This window comes from Otolemur garnettii, unplaced genomic scaffold (genome assembly GCF_000181295.1).
Source record: "Otolemur garnettii isolate 467f Iridium unplaced genomic scaffold, OtoGar3 scaffold00008, whole genome shotgun sequence".
Taxonomy (NCBI): domain Eukaryota; kingdom Metazoa; phylum Chordata; class Mammalia; order Primates; family Galagidae; genus Otolemur; species Otolemur garnettii.
In genome coordinates this window covers 13,116,505-13,121,798 of record NW_003852403.1, presented here as the reverse complement: position 1 = coordinate 13,121,798, position 5,294 = coordinate 13,116,505, and the positions used below count along the sequence as shown (strand labels likewise).

At 41.3% G+C, this 5,294-nt stretch overlaps 1 protein-coding gene across 2 annotated transcripts in view; it reads right to left on the bottom strand.

Moving 5' to 3' along the window:
- The window catches only part of MICU1 (mitochondrial calcium uptake 1), a 251,894-nt gene that overhangs the window by 27,617 nt on the left and 218,983 nt on the right, over positions 1 to 5,294 (bottom strand). For both annotated transcript variants that reach the window (XM_023509529.1, XM_023509528.1), the window contains one exon: positions 1,330 to 1,438. In XM_023509529.1, the coding sequence (XP_023365297.1) occupies positions 1,330 to 1,438 (109 nt within the window). The remainder of the gene's footprint in view (positions 1 to 1,329; positions 1,439 to 5,294) is intronic.

The following is a 5,294-nucleotide window of genomic DNA, read 5'->3' as shown; positions in this document are numbered from 1 at the left end:
AACTTCTGAGCTCAAGTAATCCTTCTGCCTCAGCATCCTAGAGTACAAGGATTACAGGTATGAGCCACCACACCTGGCCTATTTATTTATTTAGAGATAGAGCCTGACTTTGTTGCCCTTGGTAGAGTGCTATGGCATTATAGCTCACAGCAACCTCAAACTCTTGGGCTCAAGCAATTCTCTTATCTCAGCCTCCCAAGTTGCTGGGACTACAGGCACCTGCCACAACACTCAGCTATTTTTAGAGACGAGTTCTCACTCTGGCTTAGACTGGTCTCAAATCTGTGAGCGCCTTGGCCTCCTGGGCCTATTTATTTTTTTAAGACAGGCTTTTACTCTGTCACCTAGGCTAGAGTCCAGTGGCATCATCATGGTCACTATAACCTCAAATTCCTGGTTTCAAACAATCCTCTTGCCTTAGCCTCCTGAGTAGTTGGGACTATAGGCATGTGCCATCATTCCTGGCTAACTTATCTACTTTTTGTATAGATGGGGGCCTTGCTCTTGCTCAGGCTGATCTTGAATGCTAGTAGCAAGTGATCCTACCGCCTCAGCCTTCCAAAGTGGTAGGATTATAAGTGTGAGCCACTGTGTCTGGCCAGTCATGATTTTATCTAAAAAAAAAAAAAATCTTTAATATAGGAACCATTCCTTCTCATCAAAGACACAAATTCATAGTGACTACATATTTTAAATATATATATACACACACGTATATATATGTATATATAGACACACATACACACATACACATATATATGACTCTGGCTCAGATGAGGGAAGTCTGTGCAGTTTCATGCTTCAGTTTCAGCTTAGATGCCTATTTTCTTCTCTTTTCTTTCTTTTTCTTTTTTTTTTACAGACAGAATATCACTTTGTCGCCCTTGGTAGAGTGCTGTGATTTCACAGCTCACAGCAACTTCCAGCTCTTTGGCTTAGGTGATTTCTTGCCTCAGTCTCCCCAGCTGGGACTACAGGCACCCGCTATAATGCCCGGCTATTTTGTGTTGCAGTTTGGCCAGGGCGGGGTTTGAACCTGGCACCCTCAGTATATGGGGCCGGCGCCCTACTCTCTGAGCCACAGGCGCCGCCCTAGATGCCTATTTTCAAGGCTAATCATTTAAAGATGGGCACATGCCCTGACTACAACCTTTAGCACAAGAAAATTTATTTGCTGAGCCTGGCATCTGAGGGTGAAATTCAAGGCTCATAAACATCAAAAAAACAAAACAAAGCCAAGAAAAACTAATATTTTACTGTTAAGGAGAGACAGTCACCTAATAGATTATAGGTGTTTATACCTTCAGAAAAAAATTCTTGTTTCGTTACCTTTATCAAGAGATGCTCCAGCCATATGGTAAAAGCTCAATGCAGTGTCTACATCATTAATATTTTTTAGAAAAGTAAAGAAGTTCTCCACTTCCTGAAACGTCAGACCCTGAAAGAGGAAAGACAGTAAGGTAGCTGTGACAAAAAGCAGCACAAAATGCAGAAAATTAGGTAATTATTCATGTCTATAAATTAGAAATTTATGCCCATGTCTCAAATAGAAACTGAATATATTAGTCAAGGAATGTCAAATTTGTACAAAACAAAACTCTAATTTTACCCTAAGAAAGGCAAACAGGCAAAATCTGACAAAGTTGCTTACAATGATGGCTGAATATCTTCTATGAAAATAATTCATATGTGCTCTCCAATTAGTCACACCATTTATGATGACACTTCCTAAATGGCCTGTAGCTACATGATCCATTCTCTACCTTAAGAAGTAGTAAGATCAGAGTGAGGACTTCCATTTTAATTATCTGCTCACAGGCCAGCTAAGCATTTTTGAGGATTAAGCTAATTAAAGAATCACTAAAGTCAGTGATATACAAGGAAAGGGTTTCAATATTTAGCAAAGCCCAAGTACTAGGAAAGTTATTTATTTATTTATTTATCTCACTTTGTCATCCTCAGTAGAGTAATGTGGTGTCACAGCTCACAGCAAACTCCAGCTCTTGGACTTAGGTGATTCTCTTGCCTCAGCCTCCGGAGTAGCTGGGACTACAGGCATCTGCCACAGTGCCCAGCTATTTTTTTGTTGCAGTTTGGCCAGGGCCGGGTTCGAACCTGCCACCCTCGGTACATGGGGCTGGCGCCCTACTCACTGAGCCACAGGCTCCACCTGAGAAAGTTGTTTTATCTCAATTTAAAGGCTATCGATGAAGTAATTTGCCACTTAGCTTTAATCTGATGAAATTCTTTGAATGAAGAAATCTTTTCAAAAGCTGTTCAAAGAATGAACAGTTCAATGAAACTCAAATTCTACTTTCTATGATGGCTCAAGAGATAAAGTACCTGAGATTCCCTTACAGGGAGGGAAGTTTGTCCCATTTGCCTTTCCCCCACTTCTCACACATCATGCTGTGATGGAAATGTAATACAGTTTCTAAGAAGTGAAAATGCTGGGAAAGGCCCCTAGACTAGGGTTACCAGATTTTTTTTTTTTTTTTTGAGACGGAGCTTCAAGCTATCCCCCTGGGTAGAGTGCTATGGCATCACAGCTCACAGCAACCTCCAACTCCTGGGCTCAAGCGAGTCTCCTGCCTCAGCCTCCCAAGTAGCTGGGACTACAGGCGCCCGCCATGACGCCTGGCCATTTTTTGGTTGCAGCCATCATTGTTGTTTGGCGGGTCCGGGCTGGGGATTCGAACCCGCCACCTTAGGTGTATGTGGCTGGCGCCTTAGCCGCTTGAGCCATAGGCGCCGAGCCGGGTTACCAGATTTTAACATCTGTAAGGCGGGACAACATGGAGCAGGGGTGGAGCGGGGGCGCGGGGCAGGGGACCTGGCAGGGCAGGGCCTGACAACAAGGCAAACTTTGATAAGCAGTTCTCGATAATCACTTCTCAGCAACTATTTATTACAGTTTAACATTATAAAATTAACAAAAATAATATAAAACTCATATTCTGGCGAAATAGCCATATGGCAGCCGAAAGCCGTATATTCCCTTCTTGTTCTCCAGCCCGTTCGTGCATTCTTTCCAAAAATCGGGACTTTTTTAAAACGCTGCAGGACACAGGACAAATTGTTGAAAATCGGGACGTCTGGTCACCCTACCCTAGACACTAAGGTTAATGCCTTTTAACAAAGCATCAGGTGGATTGCAGATGTTGACTGGCTCCTTTTCCAATTTCCATTTCCCTAAACTACAGAGCCCAGGAACCTACACCAGGAACTCAATAATAAGGATCTTAGTACAGACAATCCATAGTTCTTTCTTGGTATTCTCCAAACTGGGTCAATTCTGTCCTTATCATATTATCAATAAAACTATAGAGCTAAAGTACTATTTGTATAATTATGTCACATGATCTTTTATAATTTTTTCCCTTAGAAACATAGAATTTAAAACCTTTTTATAATGGAATATGATGACCATATTGAAAAATACATAAAATATAAATGTACAACTTAACAAACACCGATATAATCTCCATTCATGTCAAGGAACAGACGATTATCAGTACCCAGAAGCCTCCTCCCTTCCCCCAACACACTTCTTCCCCATTCCCACCCCACCCCACCCCAATGATAATAATCACTATTCTGACTTTTAGGGGATTCATTTCCTTGCTTTTTTTTTTTTTTTAAAGATAGTATTACTAGCACGTGAAGCATTTATTCAAACATCTATGGCATGCCTATTAAGTATTAATACTAAGTGCCATAATTTTTGGTAGTGAACTGGAAACAATATAACTTATATTATATACTTTTTTCCCTACTTTGAGGCCATTTCCTTTGCCTTGACTTAAGTGTGCCCAGAGTTAGGTCTTATTCCTTATATGGATGCCACAGTATGCTATTCAATGAAAGCTCTAGGCTGGAATCCACCTTATAGAGGAGAACACCACTTTTTGAAGCACAGGTTCTATAATATCACTGCTTGTGGATAGATACAGTGAGCATTCGTTCCCCTCTATCAAAAAACATGTAAAGGTGGAGGCAACCCAAGTATCTATCAGCAAATGAATTGATAAATAAGATGCAGTATATAGGGGGCAGTGCCTATGGCTCAAAAGGGTAGGGCGCCAGCTCTAGATGCCGAAGTTGGTGAGTTCAAACCCAGCCCCGGCCAAAAAAAAATGCAGTATGTACATATATAGTAGAATATTATCCAGCCTTTCTTTCTTTCTTTATTTTTTAAGACAGTCTCACTATGTTGCCCTTGGTAGAGTGCCATGGTGTCACAGCTCACAGCAACCTCAACCTCTTGGGCTTCAGCCTCCCAAGTAGCTGGGACTACAGGTGCCTGCCACAACCCTCCACTATTTTTTTTGTTGCAGTTGTCATTATCGTTTAGCAGGCCCGGGCTGGGTTCGAACCCACCTGCCTTGGTGTATGTGGCCAGAGCCCTAACCACTGAGCTATGGGCGCTGAGCCTATCCAGCCTTTATAAGGAAGAAAATTCTGACACAAACTACAACATGAATGGGTTTTGAAGACAATATGCCAAGTGAAACAAGCCAGAAGGAGACAAAGGAAAATACTGTATGATTACACAGATCAAATTAGAATGAGATTGTTAGGGGCTGGAGAGAAGGAGAATCTGGAATTATTGTTTAAGGGGTAAGGAGTTCCAGTTTGGGAGGATGAACAAAATTCTGGAGATAGATGGTAGTGATGGTTGCAAAACAATGTGTATGTACTTAATGCCACTGAAATGCACATGGAAAAATGGTTAAGCTTTTTTTTTCCAACTTGGGCCCAGGAGAATGGCTCCCACAAAGAAGGGTGTCAAGAAGGGCTATTCTGCCATCAGCGAGGTAGTGATTAAAGAATACACCGTCAACATTCACAAGCGCATCCAGGGAGTAGGCTTCAAGAGGCATGACCCTCCGGCACTCAAAAAGATCCAGAAATTTGCCATGAAAGACATGTGGACTCCAGATGTGCTGCACACTGATAGCAGTCTCAACAAAGTTGTCTGGGCCAAAGGTATAAGAAATGTCCCTTACTGTATCCGTGTACGGTTGTCCAGAAAATGTAATGAAGATGAAGATTCACCAAACAAGCTCTATGTCTTGGTTACCTATGTACCTGTTATCACTTTCAAAAATCTACAGACAGTTAACATGGATAAGAACTAACTGGTGATTGTCAGATACATCAAATAAAGTTATAAAACCATACACACAAAAAGAAAAATGGTTAAAACGGCAAGTTTTATGTTATAGATGTTTAACCCTCATTCTTCCCATGACATACTAAAGCTTTTTTCCTTTTTTTTTTTTTTTTTTTTT